The sequence below is a fragment of the Nicotiana tabacum genome, chromosome 6 (assembly GCF_000715075.1).
Source record: "Nicotiana tabacum cultivar K326 chromosome 6, ASM71507v2, whole genome shotgun sequence".
NCBI classification, from domain to species: Eukaryota; Viridiplantae; Streptophyta; class Magnoliopsida; order Solanales; family Solanaceae; genus Nicotiana; species Nicotiana tabacum.
In genome coordinates this window covers 182,648,855-182,663,895 of record NC_134085.1, presented here as the reverse complement: position 1 = coordinate 182,663,895, position 15,041 = coordinate 182,648,855, and the positions used below count along the sequence as shown (strand labels likewise).

General features: G+C 36.3%; 2 protein-coding genes and 1 long non-coding RNA gene across 3 annotated transcripts; 2 read left to right on the top strand and 1 right to left on the bottom strand.

Moving 5' to 3' along the window:
* Positions 1 to 1,078: 1,078 nt before the first annotated feature.
* LOC107790700 (uncharacterized) lies at positions 1,079 to 6,952 on the top strand. Its single transcript, XM_016612656.2, has 7 exons — positions 1,079 to 1,407; positions 1,530 to 1,940; positions 2,032 to 2,084; positions 3,362 to 3,399; positions 3,938 to 4,256; positions 4,562 to 4,878; positions 6,006 to 6,952. The coding sequence occupies exons 1-7, from the start codon at positions 1,395 to 1,397 to the stop codon at positions 6,634 to 6,636; spliced, it is 1,782 nt and encodes a 593-aa protein (XP_016468142.1). The 5' UTR covers positions 1,079 to 1,394; the 3' UTR covers positions 6,637 to 6,952.
* Positions 6,953 to 6,980: 28 nt separating this feature from the next.
* Positions 6,981 to 7,647, bottom strand: LOC142182123 (uncharacterized). The gene is made up of 2 exons (XR_012711015.1): positions 7,342 to 7,647; positions 6,981 to 7,230 (listed from the first exon to the last, which is right to left on the bottom strand). It is a non-coding gene; the product is annotated as an uncharacterized LOC142182123 (long non-coding RNA).
* Positions 7,648 to 10,442: 2,795 nt separating this feature from the next.
* Positions 10,443 to 14,530, top strand: LOC107790701 (O-fucosyltransferase 36-like). The gene is made up of 3 exons (XM_016612657.2): positions 10,443 to 11,925; positions 12,023 to 12,272; positions 13,958 to 14,530. The coding sequence occupies exons 1-3, from the start codon at positions 10,685 to 10,687 to the stop codon at positions 14,132 to 14,134; spliced, it is 1,668 nt and encodes a 555-aa protein (XP_016468143.1). The 5' UTR covers positions 10,443 to 10,684; the 3' UTR covers positions 14,135 to 14,530.
* Positions 14,531 to 15,041: the final 511 nt, after the last annotated feature.

The following is a 15,041-nucleotide window of genomic DNA, read 5'->3' as shown; positions in this document are numbered from 1 at the left end:
TTTTCAAAATGGAAAGTGAATTAATTAATATAATAGACTCCTAATATAGCTCAACGAACTCAATTATAACACACAAATTTTGTATTTCAGTTATAAAAAAGATTCTCAACCGAAAAATACACCAAAAACATAGCAATCTTCATAGAAATTATATAATACATCTGAATACATAAATTATATTAATTAAAAAAATATATGAATACATTCGTGGCATATAGCGAGATAGTTAATACAATGAAATACATAAAATACAACGGGATACATTGAAATACAATGGAAAAAAAGGCAGTGAATACAATGAAATACATGGAATACAACGAAATACATTGAATTACAATGAAAAAAAGACAATGAATATAATGAAATACATGAAAATACAGCGTGATACGTTGAAGATACATTGTCTTTGTTCAAGAACCCACTACTTAGTTCAAAAACAAACCCTAATTTTCGACGAGTCTGTCGTCGAGCAAAAACCCTGAATCTCATTGTTCTCACGCATCCTGTACATTGCTTTTGACACATCAGTACCATCGTAGCTTTTGAAAAATTTCCATCATTTTACCTTCTTTTTGTTCAAGAGTAGGGTTTAGAAGAAAAGGCCGTTGATTTTGAATAGCGAAACAAATTTGAGCCTGGGAATCATTGTTCCTTCGCGTGCTCTTTGCATTCAATCCATTCGTATATCCGTTGCAGCCATGACTGAGGTATGACTACGTAGTCGAACCAGAAAAGAAATCTCTGCTATAACCACTAGGGCAACGAACAGAGGCAACAATCGTGGTTTTGTGGGAGAAGTGAGTAAAGTGTATGTAAAAAGAGAGAGAGAACGTGGTTTGTGAAATTTACCGCGATTATGTGAGAGAAAATTTGGAAAAGAAGAGAGAGAAATATTAATTAGCATATATGGTGCCTTAAGTGCAAGATATAACTATAATTAGATATTTTGTTATAAAGGGTAAAAGGTAGCTATATAATATAATTTTTTAAAATAATATCTATTTAAAATAAATAGGGTAATAAGCTTTTGTACTTAAAATTTCCAATTTAAAATCCTCGAAAATATCATGGCTATATTATCCAGCGCCTGTAACCCTTTTGGGACAAACTGAAAGTTGTGTGGCTATCGCTGTGTGACCAAAACCCAAACCTCCCGCTTCGTTCCTCACTTCCCCTAATCAACAGTCTCTTTGCCTTCCTGCAACCGCCTTTGTGTTTTTTCCCAGCATTATCTTCTTCACTCCAAGAATAAACCCCAAAATATATAAAAAGAGTCTTTCAGTTCAATCCCTAGCCTGTTAACAACTAGTCGGTGTATGGAATCTGAAAATTATATTGCATTGGGTTTCTCTTCTTAATTTGTGCGACTTGGACTTAGACTGGATGAGCTCCCCATGCCTTTATTAGGTGAACGCTTTGAATTTTCGTTTTCTGTTTCTGTTCAAAGGGTCAATCTCATAATCTATTGCCTTTTTGGTATGTATGTACTGAATTAACTATTTTTTTAAAAAAAATTCTTTATTGTGCAGATATTGCTACAACACAGCCTTGTTTTCAGAACAATGTCTGTTCAGTTAGTTCTAGAATCTTCTTTAGTACTAGGTTTGTATACAACAAGGAGTATAGGTTGTGGAATTCTTTCTGCATACCACAAAAAGCTCCAAATTCAAAAATTAAGCTATTTCGGGGTGGATTGATGATAAGGGCAGTAGCCACCCTCGAAAAAGGACCCACCAAAAACACACAAAGCAATGAGGAACAAAACAATTTTGGTGGTGTGAGGATGGGCAAATATTCAGGAAGCTCCAATTCTGCTGTTGCCGAGCAGCCAAGTGAGGATGATATGGAGTTGAATGACAGAGAGAAGTTGAGGAGGATGAGGATATCTAAAGCTAATAAAGGCAACACACCTTGGAATAAAGGCAGGAAACACAGTCCAGGTACCTAAAGCATGCCCCAGTAGCTCTTTTGAGCTGTTTGTTATGTGGATAAGGTTTTAATATTTTCAAGCATGTTTGAACCATTTTGCAGAAACTTTACAACGGATTCGAGAGCGTACCAGACTTGCAATGCAGGATCCTAAGGTGATGTCATGTAAGCATAATTTTATGAATAAAGGAACAACAGATGAGGATCTGATTAAGAAGAGGGGATCCTTAAATAGATCCAGAAACAGTAGAAGATATAGAACAATGGCTTCTATAAATTTGTGTAACATTTATCGGCATGTGAAGTTATACCGTCTTATGGTTGTTTGGTGAAGGTGTAATGCTAAATGTGGGGAGCCAAAGAAAAGATTATAGAACAGAAGTTGGAACTGAAACTAAGTTGGATGTGAGCAGGATGTACTGATTAACATTTACGACTAGGGAAAAAGTTCGATCTTGCTTCAACTGACAGATGTGTTTTATGGTCATTATGTTAGGCTCAAACCCGTTTAAGAGTGCACGGTGTGGGATTAGAGAATCAATACTCCTGATTATATTGTAGGCACATGCTGCCTGGGTATCTTGGAGACGTTTGAGATAATCACATTTTCTATTTTTCATACTCTCAGTATTTAGTGACTTTCTCTAGATGTTACTAATCTCAGTAAACTTAATTATGCATTTCTGGGAAAATAACTTTGTCTCGGATATTGTGTCATCTGAGCATATGTGGTCATCTGGATATGCATGGCTTAGTCCTGCCCAGCAAAGCTATATATATACCTTTAGGTGGCTTATCTGTATAGGGACATGTAAAAGTAATTTTCAAAGCCTACAATGAGAAGCAGCATAGGAGCTTCCAGCAATGTGGGACTGATATGTGCCATTCCAAATCTATGTCGGATAATCTTTGTGTTCCTTTGTGTGTTTTTGTATGAGTGTTTTGAATCTCCTTATTGTATTTTTTTCCCTTTGCGAATTTTTCAAGTTTGAATTCGGTTGTGAACTAACCATTTTATACTTGAAGAGCTCAATGCGCATTCAAAATGTTCCGTATCGAGGTAGTGTTCCTCTCTCCTAAATAGGAAAGATGTGGTTAGGTGATGATTCAAGAAAAATCTTAAACTTGTATATTAGACAACTTTCTACTCATGCACAACAGGTAGTCTCATCTTCACTAGCTATGTTGATGATCTTGCTGCAACATTTTTGCCTAGGCAGGGTAGAACTTTTTCTTTCCCTTCATTTTGGCATCTAAAATAACCATATTTTGATTTAATGAACATCAAAGATATTGTTCATTTCTTTTCAGATTGTGCAAACGATGTAGTGAAATCTGAGATAACCAATTTTTAGTCAGCAACATTATCCATTTAACTTCAGACTTAAGTGTTTTTGCTTGTCAATATCACTAATAAGCTTTGATTTCACAGGTCAAAATGAAGTTAGTTAATCTGGGGCACGCTCAAAGGTGGGTTTTGCAAAGTATTTTCGAAATTTTTGTTTTCCCACTTTTGATAGCATTGTGGAGTCCAATAATCAAGCCGTGGGCGAAATATGACCAGCCCACGACAAAATTCAGTACAAGTATATGGAATTTGTCTATTCTAATACTGAAATACCATAGCGATGATGGGAAAAAAAATAATAGACAGTATTGGACAAACCAGTGCTTCCTGTTTCATGTAACTTGTGCTTCAATATATGAAGTTCAAACTCCAGTGACTTTACTGTGCCTAATGAGTGTGAAACAGAGATGTTGAGAGGCATTGCCTTTTGTTGACATGCATGGAATGTGCAAGTTTTAATTTCTTTATAACTTAATTCTTGCTTGGGAACTCAGTTGAACCTAGTAACTTCATACTAATTCATTTCCTTGTGAAAAAGAAAAAAAAATCTTATCCCTAGTTAATAATATTACCACCTTATCTAGAACCTTAAAGTAAAAATGAAGATTTGGTGTTTCAAAGTTCAAACTACTGAAGAAAATCTTTTTTCCTCAATTGCAGTGAGGAAACAAGGATCAAAATTGGTGTTGCTGTAAGGATGGGGTGGGAGAGGCGCCGTGGGAAGTTGATGCTCCAGGAAACTTGCCACTATGAGTGGCAAAATTTAATTGCAGAAGCTTCTAGGAGAGGCCTTCAGGGTGAGGAAGAGTTGCAGTGGGACTCTTACGAGATATTGAACGAACAGCTTGAGCAGGAGTGGATAAAGAGTGTTGAAGAAAGGAAAAATATGCCCAGGCAGAAGGGTAACAAGAGAGCTCCCAAATCTGCCGAACAGAGGAGGAAGATTTCCGAGGCCATTGCAGCCAAATGGGCTGATCCTGTAAGTGCTTATTTTTGTTGGACTAGACTCCTTTGTGTTTGGGAATAACTCAATCTTCTATAGATCTGCTGACATTTTTGCCATATATGCCAAGTATGAAAGTCCATGATCTGAGTTTATTTATAAAAGTACCGCTTCAGCTTGAAATTGATATGCTATAATCATATCTGTCTCCCCCCCCCCCCCCCCGCGCGTTATTTTGACTAAGGTCATAGTATAGTTTCATGGCTGTCAATTTGAACTTCCTCACATTTTAGTAATTTTCCGTGCCTGAATTTTAACCAAATCTACCTTCTTCCAACTAGGAATACCGTACTCGGGTCCGTTCTGCTCTGAATAAGTATCATGGCATAGCTGATGGGGTTGAAAGAAAACCAAGGCGAAGGCCTGTTAGTGATGGACAGACCAGAAAAAGAAGCCCCCCGAAAAAGAAAGCTGATGAAGTGGATAAATTAGTAAAGCTGGAGCCCAAGAGCCAAGTTCAACGTGTTCGATTGAGGAGAAAAAACACACCAATGTATAAGGATCCTTTGGCTAGTTCCAAGTTAGAAATGTTAAAGAATATAAGGGCACAGAGAGCAGCTATTGACCAGAAGAAGATTGAAGCCATTTCGAGAGCAAAGTAAGTTATAAAATCTTTGCTCTTAAATGACTTATCAATTTGACTCCTTTAGTCTTATTTGCTTCCTTACTCTGTGTGGTTCAATATGAGGTCTATTCGTTACTTTGTTTTCATGAACCTTAGCAAACCTGATAGAATTGCTTGCTAAATTGTGAATGATATTTCCTGTCTGAATGAAGAAGTGTCTATTTTAATGCATAAGTCTAATCTGACCCCATAAAGTTATTGACTAGAGTTATTAGTTAGTACATGATTAATAAGAGTTAGTCCATATATTGACAGGAATCTTTATTTAATACAATGTTCCATCTACTTTAATTAGATCTGCAAATGATCCTCTTGTTTCCATTTAGGAGGTTTGAGTTTCTTGTCCTGTTTATTTCTAATGAGTAATGTCATTATGCTTTGGTCTCTGTATTCAGTACAGGACGCGAGGGAAGAATAATTTCCTTCGTCCCAGCTCCTCCATCTCCCCTCTGGCCCTGAAAATGAAAATAGCTTACTGAGAGAAAAGTGCAACTGTTGGATATGATTGTAGTGTATACTCATGTAGGTTAAATGAGAGATTAACGATAAAAACTTTTGCTAGACTTGTGGTAAAATGAACAATTTATTCGCGGGGTTGGGGGGTTGTGAAGGGAGAGAAATGGCAAAGATGCTTTTTATCACTCTCAGTTGAAGTCCACGAAAGGTGTTCGAATAAATATTTTTTGACTGGTGACCCTTGTATTCATAAAAAATAATGAACAAACATGTCAAATTTGTCAAATTGTTTCTGATCAGGGAATGCTAAAATGGAAATTGCCTCCTCTTCCAACCTTTTTCACTGTCGTTAACTAAATTAACGAGGAAATGTGGTTAGTGCAAACAACTTTATAACAAAGTGAATGATTTAAATGTTGTTACATCTGCTAGATAGATAGTTAGTACACTGTAAGAGCGAAGATGTCACTTGTCAGACATTACTTTTTGGTCGGAGGTAAAATGTAATAGTAGAGGAAACCATAAGCTTCAGATTGCGAAGAGTTAAATGTCAAAGGTCTAAATTGTTAGAACAATTTCGATCTCTTTGGTATCAATCTGCTCGGTAGTACTTATAAATTCTTGGTGTGTTGACAACGTTGCAGAGAATTGATAGCTGAGGCTGAGAAGGCTGCAGAGGCCCTGGAAATAGCTGCCCAGAAGAGCCCTCTTGCTCATGCATCCCTCATTGAAACACGGAAGCTCATTTCTGAAGCAATCCAGTCTATTGAATCTATAGAGAAAGAGGTGGCTTTTACAGATGGAAATCTTTCACCACCTTCAACTGAGCTGGTAAGCCACACTGCAGATGAGATTGGAGCTCTAGATGATGCTGGTGAAAGAATAAATGGTTGGCATGCTGTTATGCCTCTGGAAAGTGGTATCAATGATTTAGAAAATGGACAACATGCCTTGCAAGGTTTACTGAATGGTAAAAGCAGTGCTCTCTTGTCAAGCTCGGGTGAATATGGCTTACTGGGTGACAGGGACGAAGTCTATCAATTGATTTCCAGTGACATATCTCCAGAAAAAGGAGCCAATATCACACAGCCCTCCACCTCCACTCAGAAACTTGATGGGGATGAAGCTAATGAAAGCCCAGGAGATGAAAAGAAACCACTTCCAAACGGATTGATATCTGAGTCAAAGATTGAGGAGGCGCCGAGTCAGCCCCCGACAACCACCACCAAGAAATGGGTACGAGGGAAGCTGGTTGAAGTAGGTGAAGGATCTTAGATTAGAAGAAGGAAAATATGGAGTATCTGATTTATACACACTTGGATTGCATCTCATGGGTGCAATATAGAGTAATAATTTATGGTTACATCAAATTTTTGACGAACACTTTTCTCTGCAAATCGCAGTCGAAGCTTCGCGCTGCTTGATAGTTGCAATAGGCTTTTCCTTCTCTAGTTTCATGCTAGATACATATTCTCTTGTAATATTAATATCTTTTCCATGACCATTTCTGTAAAGTTTCAGCATAGAACTGGCCGCAGTGTAATTTTAATTTTTATTCCAATTATGGTGACATTTGATTCGTTTCTATAAATCTTAAAGCAAAACATGAGCAACTTAGATTACGTGACCAACAAATAGATATAGATAGATGTTTTGACTATTACATCCGAATGCAGTGAGTACAAAGATTTGGAAATGTAACAGCTGCTAGCATCTGGATTTTGGGGGTTAAGGCTTTATTTATGGGTTGCTCGAGTTGGAAATAACATTCCAGTTCTTGAGTTGAGAGTCTATAGCATTCTCCAATTCTCGTCTCTTCCTTTCTTTCTCTTCCCTGGCTGGATTGATCTCCGCTTCAACTTGTTCCTTCTGCGAAATAATATTCTAAATTACGACATGCTTCTCTAATTAACCTTGCATTTTAGGCCTTAAAATTTCGCTTGCAGCAATTGAGATTAGAAGAGAAATGCGGGCACTTACGTCGACAACGTCAGGGATTGGAAGTTTGGTGCCGTGGACGGCGGAGCGGTTCGCTGCTTTACCGACGAGCCGCAGTGTATTATGACGGAAAACGACTCCAGTAGTCCGCCATGTGTGTGGTACTTTCATCACTCCGTTCATTTCTTCTATTAACCCAACTTATTATTCTTCAGACTAGCTCAACCTGTGAAATCAACGGCGATCTCCAATCACTTTTATGCGCTTTGCATATGATTTGCAGCTATGTTCTTTTTAGTAAGAGAAAGTGAGAACTGGGGGAGAGTTCTAGACACTGACATTATGGTTATGCAGCCACGTGGCGTCTTCTTCTGACGTCTCGCTCTTTCTCGAGCTGTCTATCCAGATGTCTCTAGATGATTCTCACACGTTGGACACGTTTGAAGAAGTCACAATTTTAGTTGTAGTACTTGTTCCAATGTACACAACAACAAGTGTATACGCAAACTTTATTTTTATCTGTGAGGATAAAATAACTTTATTTTTATCTGTGAGGATAAAAATGTTATTCTCAATAGACTCTTAGTTCAGTAAAGCATAAACACTATATTAATAAATATATAAATACGAAAGAACAGTACCAAAGAGCCATATAAAAGCAGAATAAAAATAATAAGATACTAAGATGATCAATAATAAAAAAAAAATAGCGGTTAGTCATAAAAACCTACTACAAACAGAAAGCAAAACTGCATGTCAATACTGTTATAAAACTCTAGATATCCTACTCTACTACCCTAATGTTAATTATTGTAAAAACTACACTACATAGCCATTTTAAAAAATAATAGCCGATATTTTATATATTAATCTATAATATAGATATTTTGTACATAATTACTGTATATTTTTTTTATGTATTTAACTAATAAGCGTAATTATTTTTGATCGATCGACCAAATGCATAACATACCCATTATGTTTTCCGTTACTTGATAGTATCAATTAGGGGTGTACAAATGAAACCGACCAATCGCACCAACCCAATAATCCGAGTCAAACCGAGAAAAAAATCCGACTATGGTTTGGTTTGATTTGGTTTGGTGTAAAAATAAAAAAACGACCATATTTGGTTTGGTTTGGTTTGGTTTTAACTAAAAAAGTCAAATCGAAACCAAACCAACCCGACATTATATATATAGAAGTTTTAAATATATTTAATACATAAAAGTATTTATTGTAGTGTAGTTTATACATATTTCTTAAGCTTTTTTATAGTTTTATTTTTTCACGTATTATTTCAAGCTTAGACTTATAATTTTTGGATGCTCTAATAAGTTTTATAGTTCGCAAATGTTAGTAATTCAAATAAATCCTAAACTAATATCAAATCAATACTAATGTTAATAAAAAACATTCAATTCAATTCAATTGTACTATGAATAAAAATAATGTTGGATATCTATGTTTTAATTTTTTCGTGGTTTAGATAAAATGCATAACTTATTTTTCTTTTAGTGTTTAGTCATGTAAATAATACTAGTTATTAGTCGTACTTATTTTAGAAACTTATTAGGAATTTTAAATTATGTTTGTTTTCATTATGGCTTATTAATAATACTTATTTTATGTGATTTTATTATCTATATTGTTGAATATTTTAGTACAATGTCATGACTCGTCTCATATTTATGTAATTTTATTGAAAAACGCCTTATATAGTTCTATCTTACTAGGATTAAAAAAATATTTGGAACACAAATTTTATATTTTGTGCTATGAAGACTTTATGGAAAAAAACGAAAAAATTCAAAAACCCGAAAAAATCGAGATTGAAAAATCCGACTTTTATTGGTTTGGTTTGGTCTTTAAATTTAATAACCCGATAGAACTGGGGCATTTGCATCTATACCCGTTTTTGGGTCACGTTTTAACTTATACCCGCTTTGCAAAAAAAATTACAAGCGAACCCACTTTTTGCGTAACTTCAGCCATACGGGCCTGAAGTAGCAAAGGCAATCACGCAAACTTCAGCATTCTAGTAGACACGCCTGAAGTAGCAAATTATTGAACCAAGTGTTGGCTGAAGTTTTTGTTTGTAATTGTTGAACTTAAACATTCTAGTAGCTGAAGTTTTTGTTTGTAATTGCTGAATTTAAACATTCTAGTAGCTCGAGTTTTGTTCTCTGTTTGCTGAAGTTTTTGTTTGTAATTACAGAACTTAAGTATTCTAGTAGCTCGAGTTTTGTTCTCTATTTGCTGAAGTTTTTGTTTGTAATTACTGAACTTAAGCATTCTAATAGATGAAGTTTTGTTCTCTATTTGCTAAACTTCATCATGTTTTAGCTGAAACTTTGTTCTATATTTGATGAACTTCAGCACGTTTTAGCTGCACAACACATGCTCTCAAGATATGTCAACAATCTTACCATAAGTTGAATATGAGGACAAAATCGTGAAGTACTCTGAAAACTCAGTACATGTTCGTGAGGATTTCCCCATAAAACCATCAGATATGAATGGACTTCATATGATTTCAAGTAATATAATCTAATATATAGTTAAAACCCACATTTAAATTCTAATATATAGTTATATATAAACTTTCAAATTTGGACTGAAACTAAATCATCAAGCTCAGGTGAAGAGTCTAACCTATGAACTGAAATTTCATAGCAGCACCAACAGTAGCAGAAGAAAGAAGAAGAAGAAGAAGAAGAAGAAGAAGAAGAAGAAAGCGAATGAAGAGAAGGAGGAGGAGAAAGATGGTTGAAGTTGTTTTAAAAGTGGGTAAAAGTTAAAACTTTAAAAAAAAAATGGGTATAGGTTAAATGGGGCGAGTAAATAGAGCGCTCCATGCAATTTTTACGATAGAATTGATTTGGTTTGATAATTAGAAAATTCGAACCAACCCGACCTATGTACACCCCTGTATCAACTATGAACCTTTTTTGAACTAGTTGGTCCGACCATGTTATCTTTTGCAATTAGCCCAGGCCCAACAATTGAATCTTGTTGTAAATCAGGAAGATGAAAAGAAGGTCTGGGCCTTAAAGCAGTATGCTAACCATGTAGCCCAAGACTTTTGAGGGGCCAGGCAGACCGATGGCGGGTCATTTTCTTCTACCGACAAAGGACGAGTTACAGCGGTCTCATGATTAATTTGGCAGTACTTCCTTCGGCCACACCCTTACCTCTTAGAAATCCTTTACAAATCACAGGTAGCAGTTGTTAACTTGACGGGACCACGCACCAAACAGATCTTATCAGTGTTCTTAGCTCACTGTTAACACTCCCCTCTGTTTACAGTGACAGCGTAGAGTATAAGAAATACTCCACACTACTCACCAGAATTACCAAATGCGCATTCGAAATCCGTAACAACATGATGAGGGATAGAGAATCCTCTGACGAAGAAGATGATCGAGAGAACTTGATCCAGCAAAATGACCATCCGAAATCTCCACTTCGCTCCACATTCCAAATCGACGACGTCAAGGACCGATTTGCCTTTAATCGGCGCTTTAATTTTACCTTCAGTAAGAGGTATTTCTTAGCAATTATTCTCCCAGTCTTAGTACTCATTCTTTATTTCATTACCGATATCAAAAACCTCTTCCAAACAACCGTTACAAACATCAAGTATGATGGTTCCATCAATTCTATGCGTGAGTCCGAATTGCGGGCTCTTTATTTGCTTAGACAGCAGCAATTAGGGCCTTTTAAGCTGTGGAACCACACATTAGCTAATGATACTTCTAGTACAGGATTAAGTAGTTCTGTTTCAAAGTCTTCTACTGTAGAAGATCTCAAATCCGACTTGCTAAGTCAGATTTCACTAAATAAACAAATTCAGCAAGCTCTTTTGTCTTCTCATCAATTAGGTAACTTGTTAAGTATATCAGATAATTCTACGGACCCTAGTTTCGGCGGTTTAGGTAGGTGTCGGAAGGTGGATCACAACTTGTCACAGAGGAAAACTGTTGAGTGGAAACCGAGATCCGATAAATACTTGTTTGCTATTTGTGTCTCCGGTCAAATGTCAAACCATTTGATTTGTTTGGAAAAGCATATGTTCTTTGCGGCTCTGCTAAACCGTATTTTGGTTATTCCGAGCTCAAAAGTTGACTATGAGTTTAATCGGGTGTTGGATGTTGATCATATAAATAAATGCTTGGGGAGAGAAGTAGTTGTAACCTACGAGGAATTTGCAGAAAGACGAAAGAGCCACGTGCATATAGATAAGATCATTTGTTATTTCTCTCAGCCACAACCTTGTTTCTTGGACGATGAACGTGTTAAGAAGTTAAAGTCGTTAGGAGTTTCTATGAATAAGCTCGAAGTTGCTTGGAATGAAGATGTTAAGAAGCCAAAGAAAAGGACTGTCCAAGATATAGAGGCAAAGTTTTCTACGGATGATGATGTTATTGCAATTGGCGATGTGTTCTTTGCTGATGTGGAGAAGGACTGGGTGATGCAGCCTGGTGGCCCCATTTCCCACAAATGCAAGACTCTCATTGAGCCAAGTCGTCTTATTATGCTTACAGCCCAGCGTTTCGTCCAAACATTCTTGGGAAATAACTTTATCGCTCTACATTTCCGCAGACATGGTTTTCTGAAATTCTGGTATGTGTTTTTTTGATACTGCATCTAGTATTTAATATATTTTTGTTTTGCATCTGGCATCTGCTGTATCTAATTTGTGTGTTGTTCTTCTTCTTAGCAATGCCAAAAAGCCAAGTTGCTTCTATCCTGTTCCTCAAGCTGCAGATTGTATCAATCGTGTTATTGAGAGAGCCAGTTCTCCAGTAATATATCTTTCTACGGATGCTGCAGAAAGTGAAACTGGTTTACTTCAGTCACTTGTTGTATTCAATGGGAAGACTGTACCCCTTGTTAAAAGGCCCGCTCGAAACTCAGCTGAAAAATGGGATGCTTTATTGTACAGACATGGCCTTGAGGGAGATTCTCAGGTGAGTTGAAGTTTAAACCTTAGAGATGCATTTGTCAATATTCATATGCAGAATATTAAGGCCTGGAAGTTTGTCTATCACTACCAGTTGGTCACTTCGGTACTGGAACTTCTATGCACTATCATCCTGGACCCAGCCTCTGGTTTCTAATCATGGTCTATGGAATAGCAAACCTTGAATTCTTTGAGTCCAACCTTGGTCTGTAGTGGAAGTAAAATTTGAATTTGAATTTTATTTAGGGAAAGGTAGATTGGTATAGTAGATCTGGTCTAGATTATCTCGGATAATTTTGATCACCACCCCCATTATATTTGCAGTGTATTCAAGTTTAACTACTCTAAAATTGAGTTGATTCCAGCTGCAATTTAGTCTTAGCTAATAAGAATCAACTGAAAATAAATGCAACAAAGCCATGTGTATCCAAATTAAATTTTTAGACCTAATGTGATCTAGTTCTGTAGATTCCTGGACAAATCCATTTGTTAATTTGCACATGGCTCAGTACTGGAAAATGAGTTGTGTTACATAATATTGTTACTGAAATTCTGTGTATCTCATTGTCTTATATTTATATATTGATGAAATTAGGAAATTCTTGGATTGAATTTCGGCAAAGACAATAGAAACATAAGGCATAAGAAACATTTTTAGTTTGTATTTACGTCTTCTAAGTCCTATAGACAGAGAGATCTTATATGTGCTTGGAGGGTAGTAAAGTAGCCTGGTTGGTAGCCAGAGTGATTGCTGTTAGAATTGTGTTACTGGGTTGTGGCTATTGTAGCTTATAGGGAAAGGAAGTGGTGGCCTTGTTATGCATTTATAGGTGTTCATAGTGTTTGAGGTTTGGGAGGGTGGTGCTGGTGTCTGAGTCAGGAGGGGCCACTTTTCAGATGGATAACGTGTGTTGTAAAAGTCTTTTGATGGTAAACAGCTACTACTTGGTTCTTGGTTGGTTATAGATGTCCTTTGATTCTGCATCAGCTTAGGTTGGATTTTGAAATTCTATTCCATTTAGAGGAGTGTGTTAAAATGCAGGAAATGGCCTTGTTCATTGCTAAAATAAAGTTTTTTCCCCTCTTTTTTTAACATGAACAGAATTTTAGGATGACAAAATAGGAAACTAGGATGCTTAATATCGGTCTCATGAAGCATTACATTAACAGGAAAGTTATTTTTTGACTCAGATATGTATTTTTGCCCTTTCCTGAAATCATTTTTGCTGAACCAAATGTGTGTAAATAGGCTTGATGGTACCTCCAACTCCTGGTTATTGGTAAAAAATACGATCTTCTCAAATCTGCGGATCCTACTGGAATTCTCATGTTCTATATAAAATCATATAACCGTCTCATGTTTCACATTTTAGATGGTACAGTTTTCACCATAGAGCATTATGCAGGATCTTAGAACTTATTGATAGAAGAGCAAGGGTCATGTAATGTATGCACAATCATTTTCTCGATAGCTCATGGGTTGAAGAAGCAGGGCCGTCTAATGTATGCATATAGCTCATGTTATTATCACTCGCATGGCACAGGCAGTGCATGAGCAATTGAGCATACCTCTTTCATGAAGTCTGTGTTGCTTTCTGCTTCAGCGTTTCTTGCATTTTCTTTTTGAATTTTGTGTTTTTCTTTTTGCTCTTGGTCTTGACTCTTAGTTATCTGTTTATTTCCTTCATTAAGGTGGATGCTATGCTGGACAAGACAATTTGTGCTATGTCTAGTGTGTTCATTGGATCATCAGGGTCTACTTTTACCGATGATATTTTGCGGCTTCGGAAGGACTGGGGATCTGCATCACTTTGTGACGAGTATCTATGCCAGGGTGAACTGCCAAATTTCATCGCCGATGATGAGTGAAACAGATAATGGTGGATCATATTTCTTCTAGTACTCCGCAAGCACATTCTGCTACTGAAGCTGGTAGGAGCAAGAGACTTTGCTAAACAAGTTACTATGCCTGAAGCAATTGCTTTAATCATAGACAAATCAAAGATTGCGATGGTGTCAGAGTGATATCTGGTGTTCTAATGTTTGTTCCATATTTGTTTTCTCGATTCTTTAGCACAGATGGCCTATTGTGCCCGATTCTTTTGGTCTGGTATTCTATTGTATTATATTTGCTTAGCAGAGAGACAATGTTTTGTTCTGTGTACCTGTTTTGTCTCTTGCCACTAGTTTTAGCTTGTAGGCTTGCAAATACACATCTCAATAGTTGAGTATTTTCTGGTAGAACATAAACTTCCCTTTTCTCTAGTTTTTTTCTTTTTTGCCTCTTTACGATTTTCTGTTTTACATACTGAGGAAAATCATAGGTGCGTATATTCAGCTAAACATAAATGGACCATTCAAATATCGATAACGGTTAAAACAAGCGACTAATGTTTGCAAATTCCATTCACCAGTTTTACTTTTTCAAACGTTATTTCATCCCTATTTAACAACCACCTTCTACATCAGCTCGAAGGATGGACCTTTGGTTTCAACTTCCACATACAAAATTTATTCTTCATTATGTCATACACCTGTAATGAAAATGAAAATATATTAGGAAACGTTAAAATTTCTTATTTTATAATGATTAAATTTAGACGATCATAAATAATACATGAGCGCTTTCTATATAACACACTAGGGAATTCGTCCGCGCTTTGCGCGGTTTTGAAAAACTTAAATTTATAGAATGACTACTATTTTTTTGTGTATTTAGTCAAAACAGAAGAGATGGGAAGTTTCGTATATATGCATAAAAATTGAATTCTATGAA